Here is a 14,393-nt window from a genome sequence, read left to right on the forward strand (position 1 = left end):
CACTGCTGTGTTTTACTCCGTTAGCACATGCGTGTGTGTGTGTGCGACTGAATTTGCTCTTCCTTCCTGAGAAACTATGCGTGGAATGTTTGTAAAGCTTATGTCAATTTTACGGGCCGCGAGAATGAAAGGCTGCTGACAATTAATTGTCTGACGGGTTAAGATAATTTAATTACAGAGCATGTAGTTCACACACACATGCGGATCCCTGAGAAACACACCACACTGAGTGACAGACATGTTATTCGGACATATAATTAATAGAGATCAGAGCTAGTCATATTAGTGATTTTCACACTTGATAAATAGTTTTAGTTTAGTGTTGTTAGAATATAAAATTCTTATTTTTATAGTAAATAGAGATGCAAACATATAGTTAAAACTGTGGTGAAGGAGACATGAATCTATCCTAGTTGGAAATACTGCAGGGCAAACTTGAAAGCATATTACTGGAAAGAAAAAACTAGCACGGATTACCCAGAGAAAGAGAGCGTGGAAAAGACAGAAAGAGAGCGAGCGAGACAGAAAGAGTTGTGGGCTTGTCAGATAAAGGGAGAGTGTTTGGGAAATGGGCTGCAGACTAAGAGGGTTCGAGCGCCTCTTTATGAGCCGGGGGGAAAAATGGCGATTATGCGTATGGGAAGCGGGGTGTAGTGAGTACAGTGGCCCCTGAACCCCTGGGAAACGAGCGGGGAGGGGGTTCTGGGTAGAGAGGGTAATTGGTGGGGGGTTTCGGGGGCCGGCCGGCCGGCCGACTGTGTGCCAGCTCACACTGGGTGGCATCCGCACCGGCACGTTGACATCATGAGAACGTTACACCAGAGAGAACTAGAAAGAAAGAGAAAGAACAAAGTGGTTTAAATACCTCACTGTTTTTGGCAGATTTCAATTCACTGAATGTATTTTATAGAAAAATATTTATATACAGTATATACACACACACTATATATACACTATTAGATTCAATTAATAATAAATAAATAAAATTATAATAATATAAATAATATAAAAAATATATTTAATATATAAAAAATCATTAACACTAACATTAATAAATATTAAAATATTTACATGTGAATATTTTATATGATATTTTTTATGTTGTTGTTTAGAATATTATTTTATATTTAGTAAAACATCAATATAGTATAATATAGTAGTTTTCACCATTCTTTACATTCATGAATCATCCAGCTCTAATCGTTTGAGCCCATAGTGACATCGAGATGAACTCGGAATGTGTGTCTGAAACCACGAGCTGTGGGAAAATGTGGAATGCCAGGGAATATTCCAGCTGGGTATCTGGTACGTCTTCAACGGGAAGTACTTCACAATTATAAACCTGTGTGTGTGTGTGTGTGTGTGTGTGTGTGTGTGTGTGTGTGTGTGTGAGAAGCGCTGCTTTAGCTGTTTGTTTGGTTTTGTCATTTTTAATGATAGGTTGATATGTGTCTAATAAACTTTGGCAGGCCGTGTGTGTGTGTGTGTGTGTGTGTGTGTGTGTGTGTGTGTAAGTGGACGGGACAAGCCTTGTGAACGGCAGTAATTTATGAGAACAGGCTGGAGGGGGAGAGACGGAGGAAAGAAAAAAAGTGACAAAAGCGAAAGAATGTGGGACGCGTGAGAGAGGAATGTGAGCAGAGACAGAAGAACTCACTATCAAATTAATGAGTGTGTGAATTCAGACAGACAGGCTGAGAACCAGGAAAAAAAAAATGAATGAACCTTTACCTTTCCAGAAACAAATCATTTGAATGTAAATGTAAGTGAATTGTCTAGCTTGAGCATTTCATATACAGTTCCCATGGTCACAGGAAACTTGTGATTTTCAGCCCTTGAAATGTCATCAGGAATTAATAAAATCTTAATTAATTATAAAATGAATGCAAATTTAAATAGTCTATATATTTTTCTAGTTATGCTCAGGTATGAAATATTGAATCGTCTAGAAACTGCCCTGTTGCTTTATAAAATAATTGTTCGGATCTTTATTCAGCAGTGATGAGGGACTTTAGCTGTGATTCCTCTCGTTCTCTCGCTGTCAGAAACACCTGCTGGCTGATTTCAAGCGTTCAGAGGGATTTTCAGCTCTTTAGCGTGTCTGGAGGAGTTGAGGAGCGAGTGGATAAAGGGGAGGAACAACAATAACGCTGAGGACAGAAGAAAAAATACAAAACATCAAGAGATTGAGTGAAGAGATAGAGAGAAATGACATGCTGAGCGGTTCAAGGGAACCAGAGGAAAATAACCTGAAGGAAAGTTTGAAAGTACACGGGCAGGAGAGAGGAGGGGGTGTGAACGTTTTTCCCACACTTCTGTGGTTTAATCCGTGTCATCATTAGGACAAAATTCAGACGCCCTCCTGTAGCCCCTCGACAAAGAACAGAGGTTTTTCTCTCTCGAACGCACATGAACAGAACGTGGAGCGCTCCTCATGTCTTGGCTGTGTTCCTGTTCTCACAGTCCGTTTGCATGTGTTCACACATTCTGTCCATTATCGCAGTGATTCAGTGATTGTACCTCAGGGAAACTCTTAAACACCCGTACCGCAGATCTGCCTCTGTCTGTCACTGACGGCTTTCGGATGCCGGACATAAAACTGGTGTAGTCTCTCTCTCTCTCTCTCTCTCTCTCTCTCTCTCTCTGACCTGAGAAACAGGTAGCATCAGCTCACGTTTCCCATCAGTGCTCGTGTTTTTATAGTACATCAATTGGTTGAATTAAAACGCACAGTGATGTTAAAACACTGCACGTTTAATTTGTGCACCGACTGTTTCCTGACAGGTTTCTTAAACACTAGTTCCGCTCAAATCTCACCCGATTGGCTTATTCAAGTTGCAATTTTGGGTGAGAGATGATGATTATGATGATGAAAAAAAGATCAAGGTTTGGCCGGTTAATATCGTAACACACTGAAAAATCATCTTTTTCTGTTGCTGGACATTTAAAAATTTGCAGTGAGTTTTGATAAATCACTATTTTTTCATTATATTACAGTAAAGAGTTTTTAAACTAAACACTGATCTCATAGTCCAGTCATTTTAATCCAAAATGGGGGTCAACCTTGAACAAATTGCAACAGAAGCAAACTCAACTGATTTTGTATCCTCAATATGTCCTTTGTAAGGAAAAAAAGTCCCGGGGAAAGTTTTGAAAAAGACCCAAATATATCCTATTCATACGCCTATGCATTCTTTTTCTTACGTGAATAGGGTAAAAATTTTAACCTTTAGATATCACCATGAAAATTATTGAGTTGATTACTTACATCAAGACAAACAAAAAATGTATTACAAGTTTTTTAAAATTGTTTGTTAACATGGACAAACGGTGCATAATCTAATTACGTATGTGCTAATTTGCATAAATACCACAACAGATCTAAACATTGGGTCTAGCCAGGTGAAAATGTCTTGTTGAATCTTGTTGACACATAACAGTAAAATACTTAATATTAAGGTCTGAATGGAGCCCATTTAGGCTACCCATGAACATTAATACATAGAGGCAGGAAGAAGTACTTTAGAAACCAGCCTTTATTAATTATTATTGCAGAGATGGGGTTTAGGGCTGGGTCCGACTGTTTCTGGGGGACGAGTCTGAGGGAAGAACAGGAGACAATGGTAAGGAGAATGCAGAAGACAAAAGGTAGGCAAAATAAAAAGTGAATCCCCAGAAACAGTCCCACGGACCCAGCCCCAAACCCCATCTCTGCAATAATAATTAATAAAGGCTGGTCTAAAGTGCTTCTTCCTGCCTCTATGTATTAATGCTCATGGGTAGCCTAAATGGGCTCCATTCAGACCTTAATATTAAGTATTTTACTGTTATGTGTCAACAAGATTCAACAAGACATTTTCACCTGGCTAGACCCAATGTTTAGATCTGTTGTGGTATTTATGCAAATTAGCACATACGTAATTAGATTGTGCACCGTTTGTCCATGTTAACAAACAATTTCAAAAAACTTGTAATATATTTTTTGTTTGTCTTAATATAAGTAATCAACTCAGTAATTTTCATGGTGATATCTAAAGGTTAAAATTTTTCGAAAATTTTCGAAACTTTCCCCTAATGGGATTCTTCAGGACTTTTTTTTTCCTTACTCAGGACATATTGAGAATACAAAATTTGCTTCTGTTGCAATTTGTTCAACCTTTTTTCATAAAATGACTGGACTATCATCTTTATGCTGCAAAATAACACTTAAATTATTAAGATGGCATTGCTTGTTATAGTCGCTTTGGATAAAATCGGCTGGCTAATGAAAAATTGCATGTGAAAATATAAATGAATGGATAAGATTTGTAACAGACGTGTTTAGTGTGTTTTGTTAACTCTTAATGGCAGTTTTTGTGCATCTGATTTCATCTTCTGTCGCTGTATATGTCAGATGTTTTTTTTATTATTTATTTAAATATTGTGGCAACAGTAACACAAGCCAAAAAATGTTTTCTCAGAGAGGTTTTTCAGCACCGTTGTTCCTTAAAGGGACATGATTTATTTTTTACAGGATTCTCTGATGAATAGAAAGTTGAAAAGAATAGCATTTTCTATATTTACTGATCAACTTAATGCATCCTTGCTACATAAAAATATTAATTTCTTTAAAAAAATCTGACCCCAAACGTTTGATGGGTATTAAAGGATGTTTGTCAACATAAAAGCTTCTTTTTTTTTTGAGACGTTGAGTGATAAGTTCTTGTGGAAGTTGGAAGACAGTGTTGTTTTTAATATTAGGGTAGTTGTTGAATGAATGTCAGTGGAAAAGGAGAGGGAATATGTTTATGATTACACAATTATTCATCTATGAGATGATACATTTATATAAGATTGAGGTGAGAAAAAGTAAATCTAAAGATTTAAAGAAATTGGGATACCAGAAGAAAGCTGTGTCTGTATATGCGCTTTGTGTCGTGACTTTTAGGACTATATGAACATACTTAAATGCATATTTTGTGTGAGGTGATAATTAGAGTAATTTTGGCGGGAAATAAGAAAGACACTGCCCACGCCGACCCGAGGAGCTCTGCTAATCACACACACACACTTGGGTTTCCCTCCGCATTTTAATGGGATTAGAGCCATCTGCAGACCCTTCAGGAACAAAAGTGTGTTTCTGGAGAAGTTGTGTTCTCTTGGGGGTTGAAGTGTTGTCACCATACTAACACACAGCAGGGATCTAGTGCCTTTAGAAGATATTCATGATAACCCAAATCATGATTATTCCCAACTGCAGTGTAGAGAAACATTGTGTTGCATCTGTAATATCTTAATCTGATTTATCTAATAGCCTTATAAGTTTAGGGTCTGTAGTTGAAGTCTCTTCTGCTCTCCAAGGATCATTTATTTGATCAAAAATATTGTAAAAACAGTAATATTGTAAAAGATTGTGTGTTTTCTATGTGAATATATTCTCAAATGTAATTTATTCCTGTGATCAAAGTTTTCAGTGTGTGTGTGTGTGTGTGTATATTTGTGTATATTTGTGTCTGTGTGTCTGTCTGTGTCTGTGTCTGTGTCTGTGTGTGTGTGTGTGTGTCTGTCTGTCTGTGTGTGTGTGTGTGTGTGTGTGTGTGTGTCTGTGTGTGTTTGTGTGTCTGTGTCTGTGTGTGTGTCTGTGTGTGTGTCTTTGTGTGTGTGTGTGTGTATGTCTGTGTGTGTATTGTGTGTGTGTTGTGTGTGTGTGTGTGTGTGTCTGTCTGTCTGTCTGTGTGTGTGTGTGTGTGTGTGTGTGTGTGTGTCTGTCTGTATGTGTATTGTGTGTGTGCGTGTGTGTTGTGTGTGTCTGTGTGTGTGTGTGTGTGTATTGTGTATTGTGTGTGTGTGTATTGTGTATTGTGTGTCTGTGTGTGTATTCTGTGTCTGTGTGTGTGTGTGTCTGTGTGTGTATTGTGTATTGTGTATTGTGTGTGTGTCTGTATTCTGTGTCTGTGTGTGTGTGTGTCTGTGTTTGTGTCTGTGTCTGTCTGTGTGTGTGTGTGTGTGTGTGTGTGTGTGTGTGTGTATGTGTATTGTGTGTGTTTGTCTGTGTCTGTATTGTGTGTGTGTCTGTAGATATAAATGAACACAATCCAGGTCAGAGAGCTCGTGTCTGCGGGTTGGGTCGCACTCATTTCCTGTTCTATCTCTGGAACTCTTCAAAGGCCAAACACACACACACACACACACACACTGTACACCTGAACACACACACACCCTACACAGCTCACCAACACCCTTCCTCATTTTCCTGTTATTCACCTTAAAACTACAGTATAAGGTTATACATATGCTAATAATAATAAAGTGAAACATGGTCAGTGTGACAGCGGCTGACAAACATCCTTTTATAGTTACAATACCCATCAAACGTTTGGGGTCAGGATTATTTTTACTTAGCAAGGATGCATCAAGTTGATCAGTAAAGACATTTATAATGTTACAAAAAAGTCTATTTAAAATAAATGCTGTTCTTTTGAACTTTCTATTCATCAAAGAATCCTGAAAAAAGAAAGAAAATTCCACAAAAATATGAAGCAACTTTTTTCACCACTGATAATAATAATCATAAATGTTTCTTGAGCATCAAATCATCATATTAGAATGATTTCTGAAGGATCATGTGACACTGAAGACTGGAGTAATGATGCTGAAAATTCAGCTTTGATCACAGGAATAAATTACACTTTACTATATACTCACATAGAAAACAACTTATTTTAAAATGTAATATTTCACAACATTACTTATTTTTATCAAATAAATACAAGCTTTGTGAGAGTTCAAAAACAATAGAAAAGTGTATATGTATGGATAATATTCACACTGCAGCTAAATCTAAGTATTTAGTTTAACACTATATTATTTCAAGTAATTTTCTATTTAATATTAGAAAATACTGTGATATTTCAGACTATATCACACCTTGTTTTTTTACTACACAACTCAGTAATTCAGAAACCAGACAAACACAAATTCAATTTGATTTTTGTTCTTTATAATTGTATATTCTTTAACCAAACTTTCATACAAACTCTACAATGTTAACAGAATATTTCTCCATCCAGTTTTAAAACTCTAAAACATCTTATATACATTGATATCGACACATAAACACACATATACATTTATTTTACACACAGCAGTCACATTGGTTTTAAAGACACACTAATAACAAACACGGACAGCATAAAATATGGCAGCTTGGCATGTCGGTTCGCTCTCCACGTTTGGTTTCTCCACTCGTTTGTTTAGTGCACATACATCGCTGACAGTGAATGGATGTGAAGAACAAAATAAAGACATAAACAATAGCAGATAACCAGAATTAGAAACAGGACAGTGCTTGCAGTCCAGCCTGAGACCAGCAGTCAATGTTTTGGTACACAAGTCCACAATTTGAGCGTGTCGACAAGCTTTAGAGAGTTTGAGAGGCAGCAAATGAGTGTTATTTCAGACGTTTAGCTTTAAAGTTAAATTATCTTTATAGATTATATCACAGGCACATTTTAACTAAAATTAAAATCCAGATTTGTGAGCATACCCTGTTAATGTGCGTTCACACTGACAACAGATTAATCGTGAGAGGTTAGAATACAGCATCACATGACCTTCTCTATCTGCACTCCCATTGGTCATTGCGCCGCTGCTCATTTGCATAAACTGCTCAACTTTGTCCGAACGCAAACAGTCTGCAAAAGTCGTTGATGTTCGGTTGCGAGTGTGAACGCACTTTTTTCGTAACAGAAGAGTCAGAGTAAAAGTGCTCTGAACTCGACTGGTAAATGCTATCGGCTTGATAACATTAGCAACATCAAAGCGAACGAGTGTTGACGTTAACCATGAGGTAATCAGCACATGCTATCCGTAGACACGGAATAATTAATATACTATTGCTATTGTATCCGCTTTTGTATCATTACTTCGTGTTAGCTGCATTCTATTCTCAGCCTGTTAGCATATAAACCAAAGCTGATTTCATATTATAGAATATATTTATATAAAACATCTTTTGCTATGCTACATATAGATGCGTTTTGGTTTCTCAGTGCTTGCAGCATCCAGGTATCGCCAGTTCCCTTCCTTTCACCAGTGCAAATTTAGAAAATAGATGCTTTTTTTTTATTATTTAGAAAAATGTGGAAAAAATATATACTCTCAATACAAAAACAGTGTTTAAAATCTTTAAAAACTTTTTCATATAAAGGATGACAGATCAATAGGGTTTTTTTTTTTCGTGGCGTCAAATACTGCGAAAGACGACTGCGCTACATGCATTGCGTTCAGCTTATTTACCAACTCAACCCACAAGATGGGAACAGAGTTTGTCCCCAACATCATGAGGACTTTGGATATTTCAATGATATGACGTTCATATCAAAGTGTCCAAAGACACGATTTCCTGAGTTTAAAAAAAGAGGCTCCGAAATCAGGGTTAAACCGGTGGATTCAGACACACGGTAACCCCAGATGTCCTTATTCCGATGTCCATCTTGATCCAGTGATCGGCTCTGAGAATTCCTCTTGGTTGTTTCTGTCTCAGTGTCTTTTCTCCGTTCTCCTGAACTTGTTTCTGTCTTGCGTTCAGGAGTTTCATCCCAGACCCTGCGAATCGGAATCAAGGGTCCGTCACGTTTGGCACGCGCTCGCTCTTCTTCCGTCAGTCGTTCACCAGAGTGCAGGGGATCATCAGGGATTGTTTGGCCTGTTCGTACGCCTTCAGGAAGTCTTTATAGCGTGGAGCACAGCCGAGCCAGGCCTCCCCGAAGTGCACACGCCCGGTGAAGAGAAAGCTCCCCGCGCCGGGACGAACGCCACACTGCAGAGGTGTCCGGATCTCCCCGGACCGTGTCAGACGCCCCGACTCAGGGAACAAGGAGAACTTTTGCCGGTAAACTCGAGTTGCGCTCACTTTGATCACTGCCGCTTTCAGATTCGAGTCCGTCTCCACTGAACGGATGTTCCCTCGGACCACTAAAAACACAGAAAGCTCCATTAGTATGGATGGATTGTTGATAAACCTTACATATTGCTAATTAACATCAAATTTGAGCTTTTGCTACTTTGGTTGGTTTACGATTTCCTTCCAAACCAGAAATTAAAGCTGGATGAGGCTAAATGAACCCATTGGATTAATGCAGATTGGGTTTGGTGCGAATAAATCAGAAAATCGCCTTTTATCCAAAGCAATTTACAGTCCAAGTTTGGAAGGAGTAATGCTGTGAAGCAAACTAAAACTAAAACCTTAAAAACTATTTGCATTATTTGAAATAAAATCAACTTTAACTGAAATAAAATACAAAAATAACTTAAACTGAAATATAAAAAACTAAGACTGACTATATATGAAGAGTTCAGATGCAAAAGCCTCTATTTAAAACTTGACTCTTCTGTAGTTACATCGTGTACTAAGACCGACGGAAAATGTAAAGTTGTGATTTTCTAGGCTGATATGGCTACGCAGGAATGAGAGTATAGTTCCTAGCCATATCAGCCTAGAAAATCACAACTTTTCATTTTCCGTCGGTCTCAGTACACGATGTAACTACAGAAGAGTCAAGTTTTAAATAGGAAAAATATCGAAACTCTTTGGTCATTTTTTTGAGAGAGATGCTAATGGTCCTGTCCGATTCAATGATCTATGCTAAGCTATGCTAAAAGTGGTACCGCCAGACCCGGAGTTTGGCTGAATGGATTCGAAAACGGTGAAACTCAACTGTTTAACTCTGGGGGAGTTGTAAAATGAGCCTATTTCCAAAAAAAGTGGAGTATCCCTTTAAGGTTGTAGATTTGAGGTTTTTGCTCTCCACCCTTAGTGGAAACGTCCTGGATAAAGACGCCTCTATCCTAATAAAGTGGAAGAAAAACTAAATTCAAATACTCACCAAAGTCACTAGTGCACACAGCCATCAGAATCTCGGTGTTATTGCACGGCCTGCAGGCTCCTGAGAGAGAGAGAGAGAGGAGAAGAATGAGACCGGAGAACAGGAACAGCTCGGGATGAGGTGTAACACACAGCTGCTACTTTACGGTGGAGGTGTGATGGAGTGAATGACCTTCTGATCGGTGTGAGCCATCTCACCTCATCAAAGCTCATGAGAGAGGTGTGTGATGAATCCAGATCACTAACACTTCCCTCTTCCTCTCTATTGTTCCTTCAGCTGATCTATATGGGCTCGTAAAGTAGGCGAACTGAACAGCTGATCTTTTAAAACCCATCTTTGGAAGATGCAGGATGTTTGTATAGATGCGTTTACAAAAATTGACCATGATAACTATAGTTTCTAGTCAAAACACCAGACTTTAGGTCAGGGTAGATGGCTGAATTCATTTGAAACAAATGAAAATGAGACAATAGGCTATGCTAATCTAAATGTCTTCGATCACATGTATGTTTTTTTGTTTCAACTTCATATTTGTCAACATTGAAACTTCTAAGAACTTGAAATATATAAGATTCAGAAAGTGTTCCAAAATTAATTTCAAATTAATTTGTTTTTTTGTTGTTGTAGTTGTTAAAATTACCACAAATTAATATGTGCTAAGTAGTTTTGGCACACATTCTTGAATCAGAGTTATTTTAGTATCATTGATATACTATCATAGTTTTTATTAATATTTTTAATTGGTTTTTATTTTTATATTTTCCATTTTAATTTTAGTAAAATTTTCTGTAATTTGATTGTTTTTGTCATTTTTATTAGTGTTTTTTATGTCTATAAAGTTTATATTCCTTTTTATTACAATTTTAGGTCATGAAATTAACCAAAATGAGAAACAAGCTGAAATTATATACATATATATATAAAAATTATTGGCACTGATAACATTTTCTCAACTCAGCATCCATTCTGCACTCTAGATATCGGCCATACTTCAAGGCTTCACTACTAAAGTCATGATTATTAGAAGTTGAAACGACTGCAGCTCGAGCTCATTTCTCCACATGTGCACTTTCACACTGAGCAACAGGTGTCCGTGTGGGTGTGAGACAGAGAAAGTTGTTGGCCCTTTAAAACTTTAAACGTCCTTCCCTGTCTCCTCTCTGCTCCCAAAACTCAGAACAAAAGATCCGCTTTTCAGTTGTGTGGTTTCCCCCCCAACCCCCCCGTTACCACGGCGACTGTGCTCTCATGCAATTCTCTGAAATGGCTCACTATGGAGACAAACCCCCCCAATACTAAGCTTTTGTCTTTCTCTCCCTCCCCCCTCCTCCCCCCTCGTCTTTTCCGCTCCTCGAATCCGAACGCTCCCTCCCCCATTTCTCACAACTGGCTGGAAGGAGCTGCCCAGCTGAGATGACCTAAAACGTTACATTTAAATCATTGCAATGCTACGATTACAGGTTAAAAAGTAAAAGTGACGAATTGGTGCTTTTCAAGAAGCAAGTTGTGGGATTCTTCACATGGTGGATCTACTCTAAACTGCATTACTCTAAAGTTCAAGTCTCGTTAAAGTTTGAATGAATGCTCTGTTCATGATCCTCGTTCTGCACCCCCATCCTCCCAAAGGTCAAAGGGCAACTCAAACTCAGCATAATTTTGGAGAACTTCATCTCCAACCTTGCATAGTTTCATAGTGTTTGAATGGGTTGAGGACTCGTCTGCAGGTTAAAGGGATAGTTCACCCAAAAATGAAAATTAGCCCATGATTTACTCACCCTCAAGTCATCCTCGGTGTATATGACATTCTTTTTTCAGACAAATACAATCAGAGTTATATTAAAAAATGTCCTGGCTCTTCCAAGCTTTATAATGGCAGTGAATGGCCGTTTCTGTTTTGAAGTCCATAAAAGTGCATCTATCCATCATAAAAGTGCATCCATCCATCATAAAAGTGCATCTATCCATCATAAAAATGAACTTTTATGGACTTCAAAACAGAAACGGACATTCACTACCATTATAAAGCTTGGAAGAGCCAGGACATTTTTTTAATATAACTCTGATTGTATACACCATATACACTGAGGATGAGGATAATTTTCATTTTTGGGTGAACTATCCCTTTAATGCTCAGAAATGACCATGTAAAGATTATTTAATCTTTTCAGCAATTTCATTGTTGTATTATATATCACTACTATATCTTCACCTTCACTGCCGGTCGGATCCGTGTTGACTGACGGCTGCGCCATCCAATCCCCTCTCAGCTCGTAGCGAAACGCTGCGATGCGTCTGCTGATGTCTTGGTGAGGCGTTGCTTGCAGGAATAGGGCTGTTCGTTCCCCAGGCATGGCACTGAAGCAGCGCACCTGGACCGGGCCGGGCGTCTCGGATGTCTCGTCTCCCACCAGAAGCTCCAGGACCCCGTCTCTCTCCAGGTAAAGCTGAGCTCCACCCCAGTGCTGGTCCGGCTTGACGCAGGCCGACACCGGGCTCCTGCTGGACTCTCCTGGGACCATGGCGCTCCACGGCAGACGGGGCGAGAGTGTGAGACGCAGCGCTCCAGCGGGGTAAAGCCACTCCACCGAACCCTCCGCACACCTCAACCAAACCTGCTCCACGTTCTTCACCGCCTGAGAGAGACCACTGCAGAGATGCAAACCAGAGGTTAACCAGAGCAGCACCAAAACACTCCTTCATCCACATTAAATATGGTGCAAGCATACAACTATCATAAAAGTTCAATTACTTTTTCTCATTTTTGGGTAAACCATCCCTTTAAGTTCTCTATTTGACTGTCAAATTATTTTGAACTGTCCACAAAACAAGTAAATGCATCAAGATTTGTTTATTTATATCTTGTTTATTTTTTGCTCCTCTTATAACATAATGGATAGTTAGGTCTATACTCAGCCCCACATTTACAGGCTATATACACAACTTAATCTTTCTCCATTGGGAAAACACACTATATATATGCGCATATATATATACAATCAGAGTTTGGAAAGAGGTCTGAAAAGTTGAGTCATAATTCTGATATCTTCTGATGTTTTCCCTGTATTGTGTTGCTGTAAGAATACCCGTGCCTCACCACAAGCAGTTCAATTTACTATTTGTCACTGACTTTTTGTGCACATGACAAATAAACTTGAAACTTGAAGCTTGGATTTGTCCAGCGGGTATTGAAGTTGCAGGAAAAGTTCAACGCCTCCTACTGGTTACTTTCACTGCAGTCTTTTAAACTTACCGCACTAATAGAAACAGACGTTGCAACTCTCATATCACATTTCCTATTATATTTTTTTATTTCTTCCTTATATTTTATAAATTAAGTGTTCACATTACCCTTTTTGCGCACATTTACCCTTGCCATTTGCACAAAATGATAATCCAAACTTGACTATATCCACAAACTATGCTTGGATAGATAGATAGATAGATAGATAGATAGATAGATAGATAGATAGATAGATAGATAGATAGATTTAAGTATTGCACTTACATTATACAAAACATTTTACTAATGGTTACTATTATAAATATTTGCATGCTTTTTGCACTCTTAAAATTGCACAGAAATCATGCAAGCTAGCAGGAAAAATCAATGCATTCCAGAAAAAAAGCGTAAAAATATTCTCAATTAATTAAAAACCAGCAGAAAGCATTTAACTCTGTGTTGATGAAGTTTACCTTCCCCTCCAGCTGCACTGGTCTTCGGAGTAACTGGCCATCGTGAAGCCCGTGAGAAATGAAATCCAAAGCGCAAAATCCATAAAGCCCAAAACCTCCATCACTGCGCAGAGACGCTACGGTTATCCAGAGGCGCGTGCGTCAACTCCTTCTCTTCGTTGCTTTTACAAAGTTATATTTAAACACAACAAAAAACTACTGATTCCATACTGTTGTTTGATGTAAAAGACCTGTCCAAACTAAACTTTCCCTCTCTTTCTGCAGATCAGTCCGTACGGCTTGAGCAGTGAGCTGCCTGACAATGCGCGTGCACAACTGCTGACTGACTGACTGAGTTCCAGCGCAAGAGTTTGAGAACGGGACTAAACTTTAAGCCCCGCCCACACCAGCAGGAGGAGGCGTGGCTTCACCGCAGTTAAAGTCCAATGAATGGCTAGTCTCGCGTAGCCAGACCTTCAGACTGACGGCTGAAGGTCTGGACTCTATCGCAGCTTTTCTTGGCCAAGGACCGCCCAAGAGGACGTTTGACTGACATGTAACGCAACCAATCACAGTTCGCTTTGTTCCGCGTCATGTTTAGGGGCGTGGCAATATAATGTCGACGTCCCTACAATAACAGACCGGTGTGCACCTAATAAATTATTCATTCAAGAACGTTGTGCAAGTTTACTGCAACAATGGAGCCGCGAACTTCATATACTTTTTGAAAATCCAGCGTTTAATTGATCCTGGCAAGCGCTCATTGCCACAGTTGTAAACACAACGGCTTTCTTCTTCCACGAGGGGTTTTGGCATCACAGCATTTGTTTCCAGGCGGGCCGATAAAGAATGCGA

General features: G+C 38.9%; 1 protein-coding gene across 1 annotated transcript; it reads right to left on the minus strand.

Moving 5' to 3' along the window:
- Nucleotides 1-6,957: 6,957 nt before the first annotated feature.
- Nucleotides 6,958-13,891, minus strand: metrn (meteorin, glial cell differentiation regulator). Its single transcript, XM_084103508.1, has 4 exons — nt 13,560-13,891; nt 12,076-12,512; nt 9,867-9,926; nt 6,958-8,955 (listed from the first exon to the last, which is right to left on the minus strand). Exons 1-4 carry the CDS (start codon nt 13,658-13,660, stop codon nt 8,642-8,644), a joined length of 912 nt encoding a protein of 303 aa, XP_083959634.1. The 5' UTR covers nt 13,661-13,891; the 3' UTR covers nt 6,958-8,641.
- Nucleotides 13,892-14,393: the final 502 nt, after the last annotated feature.

The sequence above is a fragment of the Abramis brama genome (assembly GCF_963993115.1).
Source record: "Abramis brama genome assembly, chromosome: 24".
NCBI lineage: Eukaryota > Metazoa > Chordata > Actinopteri > Cypriniformes > Leuciscidae > Abramis > Abramis brama.

What these genes read in the sequence shown, in the direction of transcription:
- metrn (XM_084103508.1), bottom strand. Translation starts at nt 13,660, where the DNA reads ATGGAGGTTTTGGGCTTTATGGATTTTGCGCTTTGGATTTCATTTCTC. An exon ending in CAGTGCAGCTGGAGGGGAAG is followed by an intron (nt 12,513 to 13,559) that starts GTAAACTTCATC and finishes GCATCTCTGCAG; the next exon opens with TGGTCTCTCTCAGGCGGTGA. An exon ending in GGATCCGACCGGCAGTGAAG is followed by an intron (nt 9,927 to 12,075) that starts GTGAAGATATAG and finishes TCTCTCTCTCAG; the next exon opens with GAGCCTGCAGGCCGTGCAAT.